At 41.3% G+C, this 22,762-nt stretch overlaps 1 protein-coding gene across 1 annotated transcript in view; it reads left to right on the top strand.

The window, feature by feature from the left end:
* Nucleotides 1–2,831: 2,831 nt before the first annotated feature.
* Nucleotides 2,832–22,762, top strand: part of ST5 (suppression of tumorigenicity 5) — a gene marked incomplete at both ends in the record, with an annotated part of 29,154 nt that continues 9,223 nt past the window's right edge. The window contains 7 exons of the mRNA XM_009695437.1: nucleotides 2,832–2,980; nucleotides 5,656–5,871; nucleotides 8,730–8,826; nucleotides 9,751–9,795; nucleotides 12,122–12,306; nucleotides 12,916–13,025; nucleotides 15,246–15,315. Of these exons, the coding sequence (XP_009693739.1) occupies nucleotides 2,832–2,980; nucleotides 5,656–5,871; nucleotides 8,730–8,826; nucleotides 9,751–9,795; nucleotides 12,122–12,306; nucleotides 12,916–13,025; nucleotides 15,246–15,315 (872 nt within the window). The remainder of the gene's footprint in view (nucleotides 2,981–5,655; nucleotides 5,872–8,729; nucleotides 8,827–9,750; nucleotides 9,796–12,121; nucleotides 12,307–12,915; nucleotides 13,026–15,245; nucleotides 15,316–22,762) is intronic.

Consider the following 22,762-nt stretch of genomic DNA (forward strand, 5'->3'; position numbering starts at 1 on the left):
CTGAACCAAATACTGGGTTCAAATGCCAAATCAGCAAAACCAGATTGCTTCAGATTGCCTAGACTATTTCATGATCAGAGATTTGGTGGGGAAGTTTATTCTTTAAGAAAAAAAAAAAAAGAATAGGTGAGGAATATTTGGTCTCAAGGTCTAATTTAAAAATGAAAAAAAACCCAAAAATCTGAAATAATTTGATTTTTAAGCAAATGAGAAAAAAAAAAGAAACAAGTGTTCTTAAACAATGAGCCAGTCATCTGAAGAAACTCTCTAGGGAAAGGGTTAAAATCCCTGTGGTATCTCCACTGACCTCCACATTACACTGAAGAGGAATTTGGCCTGAGCTTTCTTTTCGTAGAGAATCTGAGTCAGAAAAGCAGCCTCTGCTCATGGTTCCTTGCTCTTCCCTCTCCTCTCATCCAAGACTTCTCTGGGCCTGTTTCTATACTTAATATTTTAGGTCAACATTGGTAATGCTGAGTTTAACTGGATTCAAGCAATTCTGGTTTACATTGCGTCTTGGAAAGAGAATCACCCTAAAACTTTTAAATGCTTTACATTTTAAAAAAGGTTTCTTTTCAACTGATGGGCTTGTTTCTTTTCGTGAGTTTGGATACTGTGCAGACTAATGTAATAACATTTGCTCTCACAAGGAAGCATATGTTTAAACACTGTCTAACGTAGCCGGGTATTTTGAAATCTGTTAATCCATTCTAAAATGCTTGCTTGACCTATACTTGACTTGGGCTTACAAGAAATTTTATTATGCTAGTACAGTCCAATTAGCTGTGAGTAAGCAACAGCATTTTGCAAAGCTGACCATTTATTGTTGTTATGATTATCATATCTAGAGCTCTAGAGTTTACAAGTAACAGAATTAGTGTGCAATAGATATTTATTTTTCTTCCTGCAGAAGGAATCAATCAATTCCATAGTCCTCCCAGAACATTTGCAGCTTTCAATTTTTGTAGGAATATTTGTTGCTTAAGATTAATCCTGTTCATCAAAAGGTCTTGCTTCTGAGTACCCCATGCACCTGAACGTGTTCTTTCCATGTGGCGTGCAGATTGACTATGATAATAGTGCAGCCTCTAGAATCAGATTCCCTCTGGATGAAATAATAAGCTGTGATTGCCAATTCAAACATTCTTCAAGAGCAGCAGTTATTCAGGCTTCTAATTAACACAAAGCAAAAGCATTCACTCTTGTTCTTATATTTGACTAGAAATCTTAGTATGATGTGCTAATGAAGCAAAACTGTATTTTTACTTGTATTGTGAATATGTGAACTTGCTAAGCAAAAGCTCTTATTGCTATAATTGATGAATCAAGCAGACTCACGCTTCCAGGCTTAACAATAAAGTAGAAAGCACAAACTACTTTTGTTTTCTTTTGTACAATGAAGAAAGTAAAATTCTGACTAGAACAAAAAAATGGGTAATCAAACAAACTGGGTATTAATCCAGGCCGTCCTGTCACTGAAAATACCTATGCCACAACTGTCACCTCTGTGAAAGCAGTGGCTATTTTCTGTAACAGTGTGAATAATAAACCATGCTGTATCTTTCTGTTTTCAATTCTTAATTGATGCAGTATGTAGTAAAATCTGAATTTCTTATATTCAGTAGCTTGTATTGCAATATATATTGTACTGAAACCATGAGTTTTACAGTCATCTTTAGATATAAAACCAAAAGCAAGTTGGTTCAAAAGCTTTGAACTTCCTGCATGTTGCAAGTTTCTGCAAATTCAGGTCTGGAATTTGAGTAGATTGCTTTATTGAAGGTGATTTTCTGTGTAAGATGGTTGGAAAACTGGAAGGACCCTGTGTTCGAAAAACCTGAAGTTCTAAGCCAGTTGCTGATTATGAAGTATTTGAAGAAATGCATACAAAATGTTCATTTTGCTGATGCCACTCATTCATCTTCATGCTGCTTAGTTCAGTGAGAGTTTTAGTGAGTGTAGAAGTTTTGAGAAGACGATAGGTTATTCCACTGGTTCTTAGGCTGCCGAAGTGTATTGGATCTCATTTAAACCTGGACTACAAATTTTGCATTTTCAAATTTTTACATTTTCAAATGCTAAAAATTCGAAGATTGCAGTCTGCTTTTTGATGTATTTTTCCTTTATGTCATACTTAGTGATTAACTGTTCAAGCCTCTATATATTACTGGCAGGATGAGTTTCCTTCTGAGCGATATTAGTTTTGCGTGATTTGAAATGAATAGCTGCTTAATTAGAAAACACAATGTATTTTAAAGAATACTTTGAGGATGCGTTATGGTCAGGGCAGAAATTATCCCCTCCTCTTTTACATTTTCCAATCTTCTCTCTTGGCACTGCTGAGCTGAAGTGTTTATTCTTTCTTTACCTTCTCTCAGGGGAAAAGTGAAGGTAGCATCAAATAAAAGTTGTCTTATTGTGTGTAAGGGTGATATGTTGAGAACTGTTATTTATTGCTATTCATTTCACCCTGTGAGTGGCTGCTATAGATTTATAAAATCTACTGATACACTTTAAAGTAGTTATGTGCCTTAGCTTTTATATATCAATAAATTTTCCACAGCTGTGGATGCTCAGAAGCACGTCTTGTGAAATCTTTGCATTTTATTAAAGAAAAAAAAAAGCCATAAAAAAAACCCCAAAGAAACTTGTCGACCTCATAGCCAAGTTCTCCTCCAAATACTTCCAGCTGCAGCTAGAGGGATGAGTCATGCTGAAAGCCGAGGAGCTTTTCTAAAAGCCTTTCACTGGGTTCACATGATTTTTATTTTTTTTTCACTTTACATTCCTGTCTGTTTTTCTTTTCTTAAAAAAAAAAATAAAATGTGAAGGCGAGTCACCCAAGGAAAACCCATATGAGGATGTGGAGCTGAAAGGCCGTCACGCGGGCCGAAAATCCCATCAGCTTTCCGAGAATTCCCTAGATTCTTTGCACAGGATGTGGACGCCGCAGGACAGGAAATACACATCACCTCCCCAGGTAATGGCGTGACGGCACTGATCTTTCTGTGCTCAAAGCTTGTTTAAAACTTTTGCGAGAAAATCAATCACAGCATAGGAGGAAGAGCAGCCATACTGAATGACAGAGGGTATCTGGAAAAAGAGTGCAATCAAATGCATAAATCGTTGCTGGGAATGCTCTTGGCAGCTCTAGCTCAGCTTCTCAGCGCTGTGCTGGCTATGGCCTGATGAGTTTAAGCAGAATCCTTCCACGGTTGTTTCTGAGCGGAATCTGGCCCTAAATTATAAGTATGGCTGCACCTCTTTGTGAATTGCCTTCACGTTTGCTGCTGGGCTTTTAGTAGGTACAGGAGGGAAAAAGTCAGCTGCTTAATCTTACCCATGCATTGATATGTGAGGCCTATTGTGACTTTGCTAATGTGAAGTGCATAGCGTGGCACGTTTTATTGTAAAATGGAGAAGGCCAGGTATGCCCTCCCAATAAATAAATGAATAATAAAATAATCAGAAAAGCCTGAGTGTCTGTATTTAATGAGGCTGTATAAGTTGTGTTTACAGCATAAAGTAAAAGATCAGGAACTCTGCAGACTTTCCGTTTTGTGGTGAATTTTCCAAAGCAGTCTGGTTTTTGTGAATGCTATGAAATGCCAGGTTGCTTTGTTGTTTATGGGATCCTTGTGTTCATAAGGAATAACATAGATTTTATCACATACTTAATTTTGAGATTCAAAATGCCTTTTAAAGGAACTTTGTTTTGCACTAAATCAACAGAAAATTTGCAGTTGAACAAAAGGTCACAACAATTTACATTTTTGTCTTGTAAAGAGACCTAGAACAAAACTGAATATATTTTCTTGCACTTATTTTGTGTGCATGTGAGCATTGCAGTCCAACAGATGAAAGAAGTATTACCAGGATTCTTAGTATGCACCTAGCACATCATTTGTAAACCAGGAGTGTTTTCAGCAAAGCTACTGAGAAGGGAACAAGCGGAAAGTAGTAATCAGGCAGAGTAAGGAGAAACAGAAACTGTAGCCACGAAGATAATCTTGTAGTGAGAGACATAAGATACGTAACAATTCTTTTTGGCTGTATGTGTTAACAGGAAATGTGTAGCATCTAGAGGATCCAACAGGGTGTACCATTAGGGTAGGAACCATATAGGTCCATAGTAAGATACTGTCTGCTGTTCTCTGTTTTACACATGGTGACCAAAGAATGTACAGATTAAAATGACTTCTGTAAAGTTACTCAGTAAATAAGTACTCTCTGATATCTTTGCAACAGGGCTGTCTTTATTCTGGTAGCTTCTTTTTGACATGCTGCCAGGAGTCAGTCCTGCCATAATTGCACTATCATTGTGCTGATAGATAAAGCAAAGAGACACTAAGAGCAGGTCACCTATGGGCCTGGGTAATTCTCCAATGACCAGAAATAGAAAAGTCTCAATTTCCTGAAGAATGGTGGCTTTGGCAACAATTTATCACCCAGTTTTTCCAGCATAGCAACATAGCTGGATTAGCAACATGACTTCTCAGTCATGGATGATGATAAACAAGATGGAAGATATCAGAAGGTCATCAGACTTTCAACAATCATCTCCAAAAAGAATTCCTTTCATTAAAGTATAGACTGCTGCAGATTTTCCTGGCATGCTAACCTGTGGTAAGCAGAGACATCAAAAACACTGGCTTGTGGTCATTTTGAATCCCACCATGTCTTCTCCTTTCATGTTTGTTATTTTCAGTTTTTGAAGTCATCAGATATAAAAAGAATGTTTTATTGATGACATTGTATTTGTGATGCAAAACCCACACATACAGAAACACCTATGCTTAATCCCAGATAGTATGGCGCTATAATAGCTAAGCCCTCCAAGCAGAACAAATGGGACATTTATTACTGCAGGTTTATAGCTTGTAATACTGCTAATAGAATATTAACAAATGCCAATTGTCAGCTGCTTGACATAATAGCACTTTCCTCTAGACATGCTGGTTAATCTTCTTACAGTGTTTGTGTTTGGGAGGAGAAGGCAGGGACCCGGCCTTGCCAGCCTGCCAATTAACCTTCCTGAGAGCTGGGCAGAGCTGCTTGAGGGACTGCTCCAAAAGAGCCCCAACTTTTTAAAGACAGCTATTATTTGGTGCTTAATCCTGTCAGTGAGATTTTCCCTTCCCCCTGCAATGATAACAGTTTCATGTTTTAAAGGGAATTCTTTGGGTATTCAGGACAAAGCTGTAACTGCACCTCCGCACACTGGCAGATCTTAAAACATCTTAACACCATGGAAATACAGCAAGCTTCATTTTCTGCTTGCTTTCTCTAGGATAAAATAGCAACTTTAATGTAATTGCTCTTCATTTTCACTACTGCAAGTGAAAGAAATGGATCAGGCCCATTATGTCAGTGTTCTGATGTCAGGCAAGCCTTTAAATTAGGTTTGAAGGCTCGTAGAGTTGACCTGATGTGGGTGCATGGAAATGCACCAAAGCCCAAAGTACTTTTGTTTTCTTTGAACTTTAAAGTGTTAGATATTGACCCCTGTCTCTTTGTTTTCACCTTAAACCCAGTCTTGGCACATATCAGACAGAGCAGTGGCTCGCCTGGCAGGATGTCCTTGTGTAGCCACCACAAAGAGCTGCTTCTGCGCTAAGTGTTGCAGAAGAGCTCAAGCTGTTCTTGTTCCTGCAGCTGCCTTCGAAGCCCAGCAGCCAGTCTCTGCGCATTGGGAACTGGTCAGAAAGGAAGAGCCACCGCTTACCACGGCTGCCCAAGCGGCACAGCCACGATGATATGCTGCTGCTGGCTCAGCTTGGCATTCCCTCCTCCCCTTCCAGCCTCAATGAGGACAGCCTGAGTACCACAAGCGAGCTGCTCTCTACACGGCGGGCCAGGAGGATCCCAAAGGTACTGGCAGGCTGATTAAGCTTATGCTGTGGATAGGTCACCTGTCTGCAAGAGCTTGCAAATTTCTGTCCAGCCTTTAGCCAGCACTGAAAGCTGGTTTTGTATCCTAAAGGAAAATGGATATAAAACCAGAAACAGTAACTCTCAGGAGCCAAGACGTACTCCTTTTTTACATAGAGCTGTGCTGTGAAAATCCCTTCATAAGAAGTTGGTAACTCTGCCCTGGTCCAACAGTAGCAAACATCTGATTGCCACCTTTGCACAGAGCTGATTTTAAGCCAGTTCTGTTTTCCACACTTTTCTTTAGGCTCAGTGGGCCAGAACATTGTTGTGTACCTAACTTTATGATTTTGAATGGGTCATGGCCAAGCAATTATTGTTTATAACAGGCAGCGGCATCTGAAGTGGGTTTTTTCCCCATCATTTGTCTCAGGAAAATATTATTGGCCTGATATGTTTCCCTTCATTTACTCACAACCTACCCCATCCTGATAACTCTGTTGGCTTGATGGATTAGATGTAAAAATTAATTTTTCATTTTTCAAGGAGTTTTCCAATTCAGAAAGGAATGTGAAAAAAAACCAAGCCCCCAAACAACAACAAAAAACCCAACAAACTTTCTAGTACAATAGCAACAGAGGGGGGAACAACTGCCAATATTTTTTTTTTTTTTGGCTTGTGAACAAAGTTGATTTTTACTGTATATTCAGCTCTTTCCTCTTCTTATTAGAGAGCATATTTTAAAGTACACAGCTGTAAATACTGTGAGTAGAGGGAGACTTTAAGTTCTTATCAATTAGTCTGAAATTCTATCTAAATAGGAAACAAACAAAAGGGAGGAAATTAATCCCACGTCCTTATTATTTACTATATTTTTACTTTCTTGGAATATACTATTTAACTGCACAAATGAGCAGACATCTCTGAAGGAAGTTACAGAGTAACTTACAGAGTAGCTTACGACTTGGTTTTGAGTAAAACTTGGAAAGTTTGACTGTTAGTTTTGTACTCAACTTCCTTTTTTTTTTTTTGAGGGGGGGGTATTTATGTTTTCAGCATATGAATGTTCATCGTTTTATCATAAATCTTGTGATAATTTATATTTCTGACCACTCTAGCTCCTACACTCACATATTACTGAAGAATCTCAGTTTTTTATTGAGAAAATGTTATTTATTAGAGGGAAAAACTCGAACCTGAAAAACTCCTGTTCTGTACCACCCCCAGTGATGCTCTGTGAAGCAATATCCAAATGCTTTAAACATCTGGGCTTTCCTCACCACAGTGCAGGTATTTTACCCCTGGTGAAGCAGCTCAAACAGGCAAAGTGCCAAGCAGCGCAGTGAGGGGAGCGAAAAATCCCAGCAAGGTCTCTCACTCCTGGTTCTCGATGCCTTGTTTAGCGCTTAGGGACAGGAATTTCTGGGCCAGCGCACGTGCTGGAGCTGGGCAGGATTTTGTCCTGCTGGTTCTGCCATCGTGCTGTGCGTATTCCCAGTGGGCAGAGCCAGGCGCATGGCCACAAGCACAGAAGTTCCAGCTGAGCCTTGCTAGTGGGTTGCACATGATTCAACCAGCATGTAGAGGCAAAATCCCTAATACTGCTTCAAGTAGGAGAACAAGTGACAATTTTAACACTTCAAACTGTCCCTTCTGGGCCAGACCCTCTTCCTCTGTTGGAGGGGTTGCATGAGTTTTTGTTCCAGTCTGTGCTCTGTTGCAGACTTTCTACTGTGTCTACAGTGAATTAGTTTCTCTCACGGAGTTTACTTCTCTCTGTGAGCTGAGGTAAAACAGCTTTTGCAAATTGTATCATAGTTCTATAAGTGAAGCTGCTATGGAATGAAATATGCTATTCCCAACTCATAAAAACATTATGAAGATTAATTGCTACGTATTTATGACTCTCCAGAAGTTATAATATTCTGTTTAATTACGAATTCTTAGTAATCCCAACCTCTTGTTGAAAGCACTAAGCACAAGTTCTCTCATTAACATTTTCCATCGTCTCAGATTTCTTTTGAGAGACTGTTATTATCTGCATTAGCCCTACTGAGCGAAGTCATAAAGATGATTACCAGGAGTTAAAATTCTGGCTAGTGCTGGTTAAAGCTAGCTAAAGCCAGCACTAGTAGCTAACTTCAAAATACTTTTGAAGGATAAGATTGGAGAAAGTAGATACAGCACCTCTGAAGTAAGGTAAGTACAGCACAAGTTGGGAGAGGGAGGGAGGAGAAGTCCATATGGGCCAGATCCTCAGCTGATACGATATAGCTTCAAAGCAACTGGTTCACTCTGTATCTGAAAAGGCTTTAAAAACTTAGGGCCATCTCCTTCTGCACTTATTTGGACACAGTAAAATCTCAGTTCAGAGAGGTGCTAACACACATGTTACTCTTGTATTAAAAATAAGCATATGATCTTAAGGCCCATGAGAGTTTCACAAAGTTGAATATGGCTAATGGATCACTGTTACTTAGACAACACACGTGAAGTGAGAAACAATAGCAGAGAGAGGAATGAGGTGGTAGACGATAACAGGTACCTTTGAATCCTCAGGCTCATTATGCTTTTATTGCAAATATCTGTGAGATTTTTGAAAATGGGATTTAGGTTTCTGAGTTATTTAATTGTATTTTTAAATATATCCATAGGTAAAGGAGTGAGATTCAAAATAAGTGATTCGAACAAATGGGATTCAAAATAAGAGAGATAAGAAATGCACTTTGAAATAGTAAAGGCTTTGGGGGGTTCAGCTGGCCTATCATCCATCAAATTCTTTATTTGGACAGATTAATCAAAAGTCTTCTGGCAGAAAAGTGTTTGGTCTTACTGATTCCTTATTTTCTTATTGTCAGCTTGTCCAAAGAATCAATTCCATCTACAGTGCAAAAAGGGGAAAGAAGCGGCTGAAGAAACTTTCTATGTCCAATATTGAGACAGCGTCCCTACGAGGTATGACACAAGCATCATGGTTCAGTGAATCCATTTGAGTTAACAGATTCCCTTCTTTCCTCCACATCTACCCTGGACTCTACTTTGTTTAGAACTTTCTTCTATGAACAATGATAACTTTCTGTCTGCAACAGGAGAAAATGGGGATGAGCTAAAAATAAACAAGATTCTCAGCATTGTCTATCCTATTAATCCCATGATCAGCTAGACTTATCCAGCTTCTTCCTTAGTTCTCTTTTTGTGTAATTTGCATCTGTAAGTTTTGTCCAAAATTTACAATTTTGACCTTATAATTCATTACTGGTCTGTGAATATAACTCACGCTGTGCTTCAGACTGCTTCTGGAAAAGCAGGGGCCAAAAAGAAATTCAGGCCATGTTTGTAGTAGAAGTACAATAGAGCTTTAATGTGAGTACACCTCAAAAATACATCTTGTCATAAGGTTACTTTTGCATGTTACTCCCACTCAGTTTGGTGAGTTCTGGTGATTGAAAATGTTGCCCAGACAGACAAAGGTCATAAGGGTTACTTTGACTTCGCAAGTGCTGTGTAACTTTCTTCAAAAAAATTGAAGTCTGAAAAAGAAGTGGAAGGATTAAAATCCATTTTCCAAATGGCACATTCATCTCTAGCTTAGCATAGATGGGGATTCATTGCAACCTGTTGCTGTAATGGAGAATGAATTTTGCACTTTCATCAAAACGAAACTCATATTCTCAAGCAAAATTGAAACTTAATTCAAAGAAAACACAATCTAAGGAGTCATTCATACTGTTTATTTCAAGATATTTTAGAACTGAGGAGAGAGCATGCGTGGATCACAAGGCTCAGTGTGAGATACGATTTTTCCCAGTTTCACCATGGTAAACCAAGTTTATGTGTGCTTTAGTTTTGCATTAACTGATCCCTCTGTCTCCTCTGCAGATGAGAACAGCGAGAGTGAGAGTGACTCAGATGACAGGTTTAAAGGTAAGGGATCAGCCTTCAATGACTTCTAGTCAGCCACTGTCACAGACCTGATCAACATACATTCTCCTGCTATGGCACGCTGTTCCTGTCCATAGTCTGTATTTTCCTTCCTAAACCATGCTAACTCCATTACAGCAGAGCTCACAAAGTTTCCAACACAGGAGCATGAATGTGGAAAGCAAGGACAAAATGAGCTGTGAGGATCTAACAAGGATTTGGCAACTGTGTCATATAATGAAGAACAGGACCTTTGATAGATTTGCTTTGTCAGCCACTTCACAGATGCTGATGTTTTCCAGACTGACTACTGGGTGCAAACTTAGAAGGATGAGATTGGATAAATATGCTCCCTTCTTATTCATACACTGCTTTAAGCATTTACTGCTAGCTGCTGTTGGAGGCAAGATTCTGGGTCTGATCCAGCATAGCGGTTCTTATACTCTTTAATAGGTCTGCAGTCTCCAAATTGTAGAAACTCGTTTATCAGTGCATAGCACCTGCACAAACTCTGCTTGAGCCAGGCCAGTAAATTAGTCCCTCATTTTCAAGAGTCCTGATGCACAGAGAAAAGTATAAAAAACTGGAAGGCAGCAACAACAGATTTTATTGCTAGAAACCTTTCATGTTGTTAGTACGTGAGGGGAAAAAAACCTGAGAGCACAGAGCTGTGGTTATAAGATAAGGGGCAAGCATTCATGTCTATCTACTGCAGATGTCACCTGTTTACTGTTCATGCAGGAAAACTTGCTGGAAAAAATTGTCTTAGGGAAAAAGATTTGTTCCAGATAGGTGGTGGTAAGACTACCCAAAACAGGCTGTATGCAACATTGTACAGTGATGCGTGGAAAAAGACCTATTGCTCCTTTGTAAACAGGTGCCAGGCCAAAAGCATTTTCAGTTCTATTTCTCTTTGTGTCAAAAAATACAGGAGTTGCTTTTGCTCATAGCCCATGAAAGAAGGCCAGGCAAGGCCTGGCCTCTCTCTTGTTCTTGGGAAGATACCCTAATTTCACTGTAAACTGGGAAACTTTTTCCCCCATTGTTGTGGAATGGAGGATCTTCATTCTGATGGCTCCCTAGCTGACTGCTCCTGGGTGACCTTTTATTTACGTTGATGTTCTCAGGGCATCCTAAGCCAAAGATCCAGCCGTCATGTGTAGCATGACAGGATTCACTGGGCTCCATCTGTTGGGGTGGGATGGGCTCTTTGGTTTCACTTGTTGCAAATATGAAGCACTGGCCAGCAGTGTCGGGCTATCTCAAGGCAGGACAAGGCAGGTTATTTCTTGGGATTTAGCTTCCCTAGTTGTGCAGTCACACCAAGACCCAAGTGCTTTATCAAAGTAATTTTTAATTTTTGTGTTGTTGAACCAGTTGTATGATGGCTAGTCATCAAGAAGTTTCCCTTTCTTTCTGTCAATTACTGCTGTGATCAAGTGCTTGTGACATCTTATTTCCCTGCCACAAGGGACAGTCTGCCTTGAATACAGCCTTAAGGGGTTGACATGTGCTGCTAATAATTCATTTGCCATTGCACAGAGATCCTGGTGTGAAGAGGTGGGGAAGAGCATGCAGGAAGCTGGTTTTACTTTGCTGTTTTCACTTATTGGTCTACCAGAACTGGTAATGATGTTACTGACTAGTCTGCCATAGATGTCTAGCAACAAGTCACTGGATCAAGGCATATCTTTGAATCAGGACTGGAAATGACCATGACCCTAAGATTGCCCCTCAGTTGAATTGGCACAAGCGAAGCAATCCCACAGGAGGCAATTTGCACCTCTTTCCTTTCCTTCCCCCTTCCCTGGAGATTGTTCTGTGGCTTGTGTGGACTATGTCTGTGCTGTAGAGAAGGAGAAAATACACCTTCAGTGGTTCTTACAATAAAGCTGTGCTACGTGGGGACAGGTCACAGAACTGTTTTTCACCAATGTAAACCAGGTCCAAGTCAGGCCTGAGATGTGTCATCCTGGAGGCACTAGTGCATTTGCACACCCACATAAGGGCTTATAATCTAGTCTTATATGCAAAGAAGAAGCAGACCTTTGGCAGGGTAACAGTTATGAACTGCGAATTATTTCAGTGACTTAGTGTTGCACCACTTCAGTACTTGGAGAGAGTTTTGATTTATGGGTGCAATTAGTGAGGGAGACTACAGTATGAAGGTTTGCTTTTGAAAGGAGAACATGCTTGGAATAAGACACTGGCAAATTGAAAGTCTTTTGTGAATGGCTGTGGATTACACATACTCATTACACTCCCAGGTAACGATCTGTCCCTCTTTTTTTTTTTTCTTTTTTTCTTTATTTTTTTTTTTGAATGCTAGCTCATACCCAGCGTCTAGTACACATCCAGTCAATGCTGAAGAGGGCTCCAAGTTATCGAACCCTGGAACTGGAGCTGATTGAATGGCAGGAACGGGAGTTATTTGAGTATTTTGTGGTAGTGTCCCTGAAAAAGAAGCCCTCTAAAAACACTTACCTCCCAGAAGTGACGTATCAGTTTCCCAAGGTAAAAGAAAAATTCATATCTACAGTTCATTCTAAGATCAATAAAGTGAATAAGTTGGAAAATTAATAGAAATCTATTTTTTAAATGGAGTTAATCATTCAGCTTTCATAATTGTTCCAAAGTGATCTGTTACAAAGCGAAGGGCATAAAGAAGGTGACTGAAAGCTTCCCCTGTTTACAAATTTATCTTTTCCAGTGCTGGAGAGTTTGACCTGATAGTAGGTGCTTTAAAGACTGTGTTTAAATTCATTGTCACTTTTGACTCATTTTGGCTATATTAAGATGTGTTCCAAAACTCACTGAAGTCAATTTCTCTTGTGCTTTTGCAGTAGAAAGGAATTTGAGTTAGGATTGTGTTTTAAGTGGCCACTGTGTAACAAGGGAGTTTTGGGAAATTAAAAAAAAATAAAACCACCCAGCAGTGATTATTTCATTGCATTGGCATCTGTAAGCCTGTCCTGGGGTCATGCCTCACTCTGCCAAGCACAGATAAAGAACAAGCTGATGGGCCCTTGCTCTTCAGAGCTCATTAGTAACCCCTCCTCCTGAGAGGTGCTGTGAAGCTGGCACTAACAGTAACTGACTGAACCTCAATTTTCTCCCCCGCAGCTAGAACGACCAACCAAGCAAATGCGTGAAGCAGAGGAACGTCTCAAGGCTATCCCTCAGTTCTGCTTTCCTGATGCCAAGGACTGGCTCCCTGTCTCAGAATACAACAGGTAAACCCTTTGGTGCTCCTCTGCTTGCAGTGCTGATGGAGTGCATCTGGAGCAGCCACAGGCTCGACGATGCCCAATTAAGGAAGTAGCAGTTTGAGTCTTGGCCACTTCAGGCTCAAGCAGCCGTATTTAATTTTTTTTTAAAAAAAGTCCTGTATTATTTTTCTTCCCTATTCTGCCTGCCTCACAGGCCTGTGTGCGTGAGGGGAAGAGGTATGAGGGTTCCTCTCAGTGCTAAACCCAAAAGCATAAATAGAAGTATTTAAAATAAATCTTAAAAAGGACAGGGCCCTGCCCACCACCTGCCCTAGTCATTTACCCCAGAATGGTTGTCTAGCATTGCAGGACACCTCTTCATTTGGCTCAAAGCAATGCAGTTCTGAGAACTTTTTTGGAGCCAAGCTCTATGCCAGCAGAGCAGCCCAGTCTTCCTTCCCTCATGAATGACTACAGGAGAAGGGCAAGGGAAGGGAGACCCAGGCCTGCATTTTCTTTTTCATTCAAAAGAAACCTCAAAAAATGTATCTTCTTTTTTTTTTCCTGCATTTATGTGACAGAACCTGTTGATCTGAAGGTGTAGAAGTAGTAGAACAGGCGGAAGGGATAGCGTCATATAATGGTTTGGTTGGAAAGGACCTTTAAAGGCCATCTAGTCCAATCCCCCTGCAATGAACAGGGACACCTTCAACTAGAGCAGGTTGCTCAAAGCCCCATCCAACCCGACCTTGAATGTTTCTAGGGATGGGGCGTCTACAACCTCTCTGGGCAACCTATTCCAGGGTTTCACCACCCTCATCGTAAAACATTTCTTCCCTATATCTAGTCTGAACCTACCCTCTTTCAGCTTAAAACCATTACCCCTAGTCCTATTGCTACAGGTTCTACTAAAAAGTCTGTCCCCATCTTTCGTAGAAGCCCTCTTTAAGTATGGAAGGGCTGCAATCAGGTCTCCCCAGGGCCTTCTCTTTTCCATGCTGAACAACCCCAACTCTCTCAGCCTGTCCTCATAGGAGAGGTGCTCCAGCCCTCAGATCATTTTTGTGGCCTCCTCTGGTCTCACTCCAACAGGTCCATCTCCTTGTTGTGCTGAGGACTCCAGAGCTGAACACAGTACTGCAGGGGGGGTCTTACCATATTCTCCTAGAATATGAGATGGCTTTTTAAGATGTATGGTCTGAGACATGCGTAAATGAAGTAAGATCTGTTTAGAGTGTGTCTAGAGGGACTTTCAACGATGACAAGGAACTAGCATTCACCTGCAGGAATTAGTGTAACCAAGAATATGTATGGAACTTTTTGTTGGCTTATGTATGGCACATGCAACATAACCATGTTGTATTCTGTGTTGCTTGGCTGTATTATTCAGTACGTGGAAGCACCTGAATAGTGAGTTATTGAAAACACTGAAGGAGAAGCAGACAACTATGTGGGCAATATTGGTATGAGAAGCACACAGCCCTGCCTACACAGCATTTCATCTCTTCTGCTGCCGCTCTCCTAGACAGACCTTTCATGAGCCCATGTTTGTGAAAAAAGATATCCCTCCCATATATGGCTATAATTATATAAACCCTGGCATTCCAGCACAAAGAAAAAGTGTTTTATATAGTGCCATTTAAAACTTGCAAAGCAGTCAGGAATGTTTCTCATTCAGTCCGGACAAAAATTCACAGACACATCCCTTTACCTGTGCTGTAATTTTAGTCTTAAACTGTTCTTCTTCTCTGTCACGAATGGTGCTTATCCTAAACAGGGATTTAAAATAAGCTGGATTTTGGAAGTCTGTGCTGTTTCTGGGTTAGAAAATAATTTCTCTATTCTTAGAGAATATCTAAGCTTCTCCCTCTAAGAACAAAGCACAGTCCAAAGACAGGATCTAACTAAAAGATAAGGGAGTTACAGCATTTGAATACTGCCCTCAAAATCTGATTCTTGAGTTTCTTCTGCAGTACAAAGGGACTGCCATGTAACTGAAATTCAGCACCTTTCTCTTCTTATAATAAGATAGCTAGGTTGTCCACAGCCATGCAGATATTTTTGCTCTACTGCTGATGGAATTTGTCCACAGAGTATGTCCATATGATGGGCAGAGGGAGAAGAGAAGACCCGCCAGTGGGTAGAATCTCTTACTGGATGAGGCAGTATCCCTTTCTAAATGATCTACCTCATAGCTGTGCTGTAGTGCTGATAGTAAGATCTGGGCAATATATTTTCTTCTAGTGAGACCTTCTCTTTCATGCTGACGGGGGAAGATGGGAGCCGGCGGTTTGGTTATTGCAGGAGGTTGTTGGTAAGTACATCACCTTCACTTCAAAATACAGAATTCTGTTAATGTCTCAAAACTATAATCTGAAATTTTAGGGTGTCTGTCATGGTTTTAAAGGAAAATGGAGTTGCTCACTCTGAAATTTGGAAATGTAAGGAGCTCAAGTAAAATAAGAATTTGTAATGGCTGTCTCAATCAAATAGATCCTAAGTCTTGTAGGAAATTCCTAAGGATGTGGAAAGTTTCTTATGTGAGCACTTACTTTTAAAATTCTTTATATTATGTGCTTTCAAGCAGAATCAGAAATACTACAACACTGCAAACAAAGGCAAATGTGGTATTTCTAAACATTTGTGAGTAGCATTTATCTCCTAGACAGCTGCTTACATCTCCAAAGTACTCTGCCAACACTGCCTAATCAGTCTGCAGCAGGTCTGTGATGTAGGTAAATAAGCCACCCTGCCAAGTAGGAGGGCAGCAGTGGTAGAGAGCACACCACCATCACTATTTGCTCAGGACCATGCAATAAGCTGATGCCAGTGCCGGGAAGTCTAGGTTCTCAGGCTCCTTTTCAGTCCCCGTGACCAGGGGTGGTCAACTGGTGGTGCAGGGACCCAACTCAGCCTACCACACAGTTTTGTCTCATCACCTGGAAAATCATGGAATTGAGACCATGGCAGTGTGTGCGTGTGTGTGTGTTGGGAGGAAACTGCGCAAAGGCTTGCAAAGTGTATTAAGGCAGCTGAAGCACAGTGCAAACAGGGATTTTGCTGTCCATCCTGCAGATGTGGCTGGATGGCAGGAAAGCATAAAACAGACGGTTGTTCCTGCACTGGCCTGTGCTCATCACCTCTCAGATAGGTTTGGAGCTGGTTGCGAATGACTAGGTGGGGAGCCATGGCTCCTGTACTGCTCACATGACAGTTGCCTACATTTGGTTGGAGAGCTTATATGGATATTGGACACTGCAGGAGCCTTTTGTGTACTCTCTGTGCAAAATGAATGTCTGCAGCAGCATTGCAAACTTGTAAATAGGTGCCCCCTATCTAAGAGAAAGGAACACTGGCAGTTTCCCCTTCCTTCCCTCTTTGGCATGATTTCCCATCTTTCCAAGCAGGGAGCACCTGCCTTCAGTCGCTTTCGGTGGCTTCCAGCAGACAGAGCAACTCACTGTCATTAGGACAGCACCCTCCACCCTGCATGCTGCCTGTACCTGACCCTGCTCTTACCCTGCTCTTTGTATATGGCAAAGCTCCTTGTCGTGCAGACAGCAGATGCTCTGTCTGGGAGGTATTGCTGTGTGTGGTTCCTCATTTGTAAGAAGTTTCATTTAAACAAACATAACAGAAAACTTGTTTATCAATTCTGTGGGCGGTATTTGCCATAGGTAGCATCACAGAGACTCACTCACTTTGTATAGCACAGTGTGTAAGTGTGGGCCAGCACAAGGTTTATATGTGGAAAGGAAATGTCAATGAAGGCTTGGGTTGCAGTAAATTTAGGGCTGGTCAGGGGGTGATTCAGAGATAAACAAGTGGAGCACTTAGAAGTTATCCTTGCTGGTGTAAATAAGCATAACAAGATGCAGGGCAGCAGTACAATTTAATTACTTTTTAATGTGTTGTCATTTAAAAGGATAGTAAGGTATATTTGGATAAAAATAACAAAACCTTAGAAAATGTTGGCTAGAATTAAATTATGGAATGTTTTTGTTCCTCCAGGTAAAGGTGGTTTAAGACTTTCGTATTTCTGGGAATGTTAGCAAGTTTGGAATCATGTGCAGAGCTTACATTTGTGAAATGCAAAACAGTTGATCCTGAACCAGGCTGAGACTGAAATAATCAGCCACAATAAAAAAAGATGTATACACAGGAATGTTGAATTAGATTGTCAATGAAGGATTAACATAGGGGTTTTTTTACTCACTTAAGGCTCAGTGAAATCCACCCACATTAAAGGCAACATAAAAATAGAACACTGACTTTCAGCTGGTGCAGAAGATAGGTTAGCATAGTAGGAAATACTGGGAACAGAATTAAATCAGTACTACATACTTTTGTATAAATGGTGTTTTGAGACAGCATTGGAGATTGTTTTTTATCTTCCGTTGGCTATGGCAAAAATCAGTCAACCAGATAGCAAAAAATAATTTAAAAAAGAGAAAAATAAGTGCTGTCTTGCTAAACCTAATAATTATAAAGCCAGTTATAAAGCTGATCTGCTGCTGCCATGGGAGATCACTTAATTCAGGACGTTTTGTCTGGTTCCAAAACCTGACATGTCTCATCTCACTGGTACAACCTACCCAGCAGAGGAAAGTAGAGGGATACCAACATACTTTACCAGCTTGTCCTTTTCTGGGGCAAATCCTGCTGTGCCTTCTGAGAGTAAAGCTAGCACAGTCTGGGGCTTAGAAAGAAAGAGGATTTTGGAAGCTGCAGAGAAACATCTCAGCATTTCTCTATCTAGGAAACAGCAAAAGTAGCAGAGATCTACTGTTATTTGGATCCTGCAACCTCTTTCTGTCCTGCTGGCAGAAATGGTGGAATTGGGGTTGTTGCCTGAAGTGCCTTCTCCGTAGGGCTCAGCTGTGCTCACAAAGCATAACAATTTCTTGTCCCCTGCAAATGTCAGTGCATGGGTGGAACAGCCTAACTGATGTGTACCTCAATGTGATATTTCTATTTACGGTCCTGTGCATACTTTCTTATTTTATATATGCAGACTTTGTACAGGCAACAAGGCAGCAAGGAGCAGGTAAATTCTGCAGGCACTGTTTGTATGTCAGAGGCTTGGAGTCCAAAGCAGATTTTTGTATTTAGGTGTCCAACTTCCTCAGCAGTTTCTGAAAACTTCAGTCAGAGTGGCTCTGATGTCCAGGAGTGCACAGCATCATCTCTGATTAGTCCCATCCCAGACCCACAAGTTCTGTCAAATGCAGTAACCATAATTCGGGAACTACATGCAGGTTTTGGCAAACATTACATAAGAGAAAGGTGGGGCCATACTGTGTAATATAGAACCGTAAGAAAACCCTAAAGTCATCATAAACTGCTGTGCTTCAAGACAAGCCAACTGCTGTGAGGCTAATTCCTTAGAAAACATTCCGCAGCTGTCCTGGCGAGGGATGCTCTTGTAATACCCAGCGAGAGGTGCCTCACACCTTCTAGAGCATTTGGCAGTCCTTGGCAGCAGGGTCCATGGGCCAACCAGCCTGATCCTGTGAAGATGGCTGGCTGTCTCTTCTGCGGAGGTTGGTGTTCCGATTCTTTTGTTTATGAAACAATTACTTTTTGTCAACCTTGTTCTCCTTTGGCATGTTGTGATATGAACAAACTGCTCCACATTTTCTTTTCTGCCTTCAGATTTCAGATTCTTCCAGACTGTTTTTTTGGGTTGCGTGTGCTAAAACCCTGCTGAAACTCAAGGGATACAGTGACAATTATGTTTTGTTTGACCACAAATCCTATACAGTATCCCTTTTAAATGTGTTTATATTGTTTTATTACATTTTGCAACAGGATTAGAATGGAATGTAACTTACTGTACCACAGCAAACAATCTGCACTTCCATAGATAGCATGAAGTTTTCCAGTTACATCTTGATAGCTCCAAGGCAATGGTGTAACAGCTTTCCTAGTGACTTGATGTGAGAGGTATGCATCATCATATAAAAGGAAATGGGCCAATATATACTGAAGATGTTTACTATGCCATTTTACTGCAAATAAGATATTTTTCCTTAATAACTCAGATTAATTTAACTTTCTTTTCCATGCTAATTAATCCATCAACTTGCTAGGCTCTTTTCTAGAGCTGTGCTTGGGCTGTGTCTCTGAAGCATGCACGTGTCAGCAGCAAAGATGATTTGAGCAGTTCCTACTTAGCCTCCCTGGCTGCTCACGACCCTCTCCAGTGGACATTATGATGCCCTCGGTGCTATGGGGCAGCAACCTGGGTAGGGGCAGACAGGAGGGCAGGAGCACAGGAAGAGCAGGGACACACGGTGGGGAAGGAACAGAGGTGAAGCTCCTGTAATATGAATCGGAGTGTACCTTGTAAAATACAGATTTTAAATTTGGTTTAGTGTATAATTTCATTTTACTAATTGCCTTGATTTAATATTTTAAAAAATTGCTTTCTAAAGGATGTGACTGAAGTGTTAGCTCTTCTTTATCTGTGCAACCCCATAGGCTTGTGCCCAGTCAAGGGCACAGTGGATATACAAGGATCAGAGCAGTTAAAGCAGGGACCTTCTCAGTGCGTTTCTGCTGACAAAGCCTCAGCTGCAAGACCCACCAGTACTGGAAAATCTGCAAAACTTTCCTTACTGGGAGGCCATGAACAGTCTCTGCAGCCCAGAAAGATGAAAACTTGCAGGGTCTGTTTCACCCTAATCTACCTCTCTTGTCCCTCTCAGATGAAAAATGCTCCTCCAGCACTTTTCCATGCTAAGACAAACCAGCCTCAGGAGTGAGTGGAGGAGTGGATGCCAGAACGTGAAGTGTGTACATTAAAACATGAAAAACAGTTGTTAGGTGGGACTAGTTCATCCTGCATTTGCTGTGGCAGGAGAAGGGAATTCATTACACTGTGAAAACAACTTTTGTGGGATGAAGACTAATGTTTATGGAACTGAAAAAAGCTCACTGGAAAACCTTTTCTTCTCCTTGCCTTCTTCCCTCCATCCTGTCTTCCTCCAAGCACCTTTGACAGCCCTGTGCACACTGAGGGCTCTGGCATTAAAAGTTCATGTTTCGTGTATAACAAGAACACTTTCAGACAAGCTTCTGGATTTAAAACACCCACAGTTTTCTCATGGTCTGATTTTGGATTGGCCCTAACAGGGAATCAAAAGCTGCCACAGAAGCTGGTTTGTGACTGATGTATTCATTTTAGACTCCCAACATTTGAACTGTTCTGATTCCTGACACCATTAAGGAACATCTCTGTTTCTGGATACATTGGCTTGCTGGTGAGGCTAGGGCTTGTGTGGCCATGAGGATGTGATTTTAGGTTTCAGAGAGCGGTGATCTGATCTGACAAAATAACCTGATTTCTGCAAATCTACTTTTCAGTCTCTGTATTTGTAGGTCTGTCATTGTTTAAATTAAGCCAGCAACAAACCAGCAGACTTTGCAAGAAGGAACCTTGCTGAGTTTTCAGTATGTCTCTTTCTGAAACTGCCAAGCCTTATCTAGTATATGCAGAAAAATGTTCATGGGAGGCATCTCTTCTGTCTTCTGGATGTCATCCATTTAAACTATGCACCCCATCAGTGTTTGTGTGGCTCGAATATAACTGAGCAGGAGAAATGTGCTGGGAGGTTATTCAGGAATACCATGTTTCCCTGTTTAAGCTTTGGATTGAATCTGCATCTTTCATTGTTCCAAGATCAAGACAGTCCTAGAGCCAGGTAGGATTAAAATAGCGGACTTTCACTCTCCTGCAGAAGGGAATAAACATTACACAATGTATGTGTGAAAATGGCATTTGCATTGTCATTTAGAATGAAAAATTTTTATGTACTATCTCTGTTATATGATCACTGCTTTAATTAGAGCTAATTGCAATTGAAGCATCTACAGTTCTGGTCTCAAATGGAGCCCGGGCTGTTAGAGGCTTATGCAGAGCAAATGCATGTGCTTTGCAAAGGCTGCTTCCTTCAGACAACTCAGCTGCTGCTGTGCATTTGTGATGGTCCTTTTTCACCTGGGCTTTGGGGCAGCCCTTACTGCTTCCTCTGGTTTTCTTAAAAATGCTCTCTGGGGAATTATTTAAAAGATCTCAGGTGACATGTCCTGTCCCATTTTGAGGACGAAGGAGCACAACCATTCTGGAGCCTTCAGGTTGATGCTAGTCTGGTTCTTGCTGCACTCCTGCTTCTTTGAGATGGCAGGTGGGACTATGGTGCATGTTTCTCTTGCTGTTTGGTAGGTCTGGTTTTGCTGCCTTTCTTCTCCACATAGTGTATCTTCAGGTAGATGGGAGAAGCTGGGAGGAGAAGTGTGGGAGGAAAAATGTTGTGTTTGGTCCCACTGCTTTGGTTCCTCTGATGTCAACATGCTGGGACTAGCATTGTCCAGGTGTTTCTGGGGCTGTGAAACCAGCTTCCCTGACACCTCACAGCTCCTCAGTATCTTAAAAAACCCAAACCATTGAGTTATATGTCTGAATGGCTGGTGAGCGTGCACGCTGCAGGGACAGCCTGCCTTGCTTTGAAAGCAGGCGTGTGCAGTGTGTGAGAGACTCCCAGGGCTATGCCAGACTGGGAGGAGATCTCTGAAGTCTCCCCTAGATTTCAAGCACATGGGCAGGGAGGTGTGATTTGAAAGAGAAGAATGGCAGGCTTATTTTTTGGAGCAAAAGGCTCCTGTTTCTCCTGCCAAAGCAGGTTTTGGAGTGGGCTTTAGTCAGTAAACTTCAGATTAAACTCACTATAAAGAAAGACTGTCCTGAGCCACTTGTGGATCAGCCCTGATGCAGATCTCAGCTCTTCCATCTTGTAGCCAAGTTCTTGTCAGTTTAAGTTCATCCTCTTGGGAAAATGTCTCATTATCAACAGAACTCATTAGCAGTTTCATTTGTGATATTGGACTAAGGCTGAAAATATCCTGGGCTCCATGAAAACAAACTGAAAATAAATCAAACTGCAAACATCATCCCCTCCATCCCTCTTCTTCCAGGAGTGCAGTACATCAAAGCAGAGTCACTCAGATGCCTCTCAGCTGTGCTACTTTACCATACAGCTTCCCTGAACTGGACCTATTCATCGTGTGGAAGAGTCAGCCTTGGAGGACATGACTCCAGGATTTTGTAGTTACCTTGTAGAACACAGCCTGCAACTTGGAAGCACTCTCTTCTGGGAAGAGAGAAGGTTAAACCAGTACTGTTGGACAGACCCAGTGCTCACGTCTCCCCTAGTGAAGACAGATGAGTCCAGGCAGAGAAGGGAGGAGTGTCATGTCCCGTACAGTATCTTTCTGGGAAAGAGGCAAACTAAAGCACAATAAGCAGGTGTTTTAGATCCATCTTTGAGGTGTAAACTAATGGCTGAGAGGGGAGGTTATGTGAAGGGCTGCCAGTGTTAGAAATTTGAGAAGTCCTGACCCTCGGAATGGCTCTGCCTGAGGCTTTTGCTTGCTGCCTCTTACAGACGATTTGTATGCATCTGGGCGGCTGTGTTGTTTGCAGGGAAAAGTCTCTGAAATAACAGAAAAGGATGTCCTATACGATGAGTGCAAGGAGGGAAGAATCCCAGTTCTGAGAGACATGTAGCCTTTAAGTCATTTGAAAGCAATAAATTTTCATAAAGGAGAATCTTTGAGTAAGTGCTAAGCAGTTATTGTTTCTAGTCTTATAGATGACCCAGGAATGTGATGTTTTTACTGGCAGACAGTGAGACAGCTCTTGGTTGGGAGCTATCCAAGGCTCCTGGCATGGCTTCGGCATTTCTGCAGCATTTACACAA

The sequence above is a fragment of the Cariama cristata genome, unplaced genomic scaffold, assembly GCF_000690535.1.
Source record: "Cariama cristata isolate BGI_N322 unplaced genomic scaffold, ASM69053v1 scaffold43510, whole genome shotgun sequence".
Lineage (NCBI taxonomy): Eukaryota > Metazoa > Chordata > Aves > Cariamiformes > Cariamidae > Cariama > Cariama cristata.